At 44.5% G+C, this 888-nt stretch overlaps 1 protein-coding gene across 1 annotated transcript; it reads left to right on the top strand.

Moving 5' to 3' along the window:
- Window positions 1-244: 244 nt before the first annotated feature.
- Window positions 245-683, top strand: LOC308324925 (histone H2B-like; the record flags this gene model as incomplete). The annotated part of the gene is made up of 1 exon (XM_080777270.1): window positions 245-683. The coding sequence occupies one exon, from the start codon at window positions 245-247 to the stop codon at window positions 620-622; it is 378 nt and encodes a 125-aa protein (XP_080633396.1). The 3' UTR covers window positions 623-683.
- Between the last annotated feature and the right edge of the window lie 205 nt (window positions 684-888).

Raw genomic sequence — 888 nt, 5'->3', positions numbered from 1 at the left:
ACACATGATAAGAAGGGGCTTTAAATTTATACATTTACAATGAATGTATATTTAGCCCCTCACAATGAGGACAATAGAGCACCCGACAGAAAACAAAGACTCACTCTTTGTGGCAGGATCAGTCAGCCAATCATGCTGGGAGCCACACACTTCATTTGCATTGGCTCTGTATAAATAATGCTACGAGAGAGGGCACCCTCTTCACATTCTTCACTGCATCGGAACTGTTCTATTAAATACAACCATGATGCCTGAAGAAGCAAAACCAGCGCCCAAGAAAGGCTCAAAGAAAGCCGTCACCAAGACCGCCGCGAAGGGCGGCAAGAAGCGCAGAAAGTCCAGGAAGCAGAGCTATGCCATCTACATATACAAGGTCCTGAAGCAGGTCCACCCTGACACCGGTATCTCTTCCAAGGCCATGGGCATCATGAACTCCTTCGTCAACGACATCTTTGAGCGCATCGCCGGTGAAGCCTCCAAACTGGCTGACTACAACAAGCGCCGCACCATCACATCCAGGGAGATTCAGACCGCCGTCCGCCTGCTGCTCCCCGGTGAGCTGGCCAAGCACGCCGTGTCTGAAGGCACCAAGGCTGTGACCAAGTACACCAGCTCCAAGTAAACTGTTCTGTCTGCTCTAAACACAACGGTCCTTTTAAGGGCCACCCATCTTTTCCAATAAAGCGTTTATCCTGATACAAAAGCCTTTTTGTTCAGTCGAAATGAAACGGGATTATTTATGAGTAATATCTCATTCTCTGACCAAGATAAGGCTAAAATAAATTCATAATTGTTTTTTATATTTCTAAAAGGTCTAAGTTCATAATTAAGAAGTTCATAGTTTAAGTCACATTTAGGTTTAAAACATTATTTCATTTATTTTTGTGT

Source organism: Protomyctophum bolini (genome assembly GCF_963924005.1).
Source record: "Protomyctophum bolini genome assembly, chromosome: 12".
Lineage (NCBI taxonomy): Eukaryota > Metazoa > Chordata > Actinopteri > Myctophiformes > Myctophidae > Protomyctophum > Protomyctophum bolini.
This window is presented reverse-complemented; position numbering and strand designations above follow the sequence as displayed.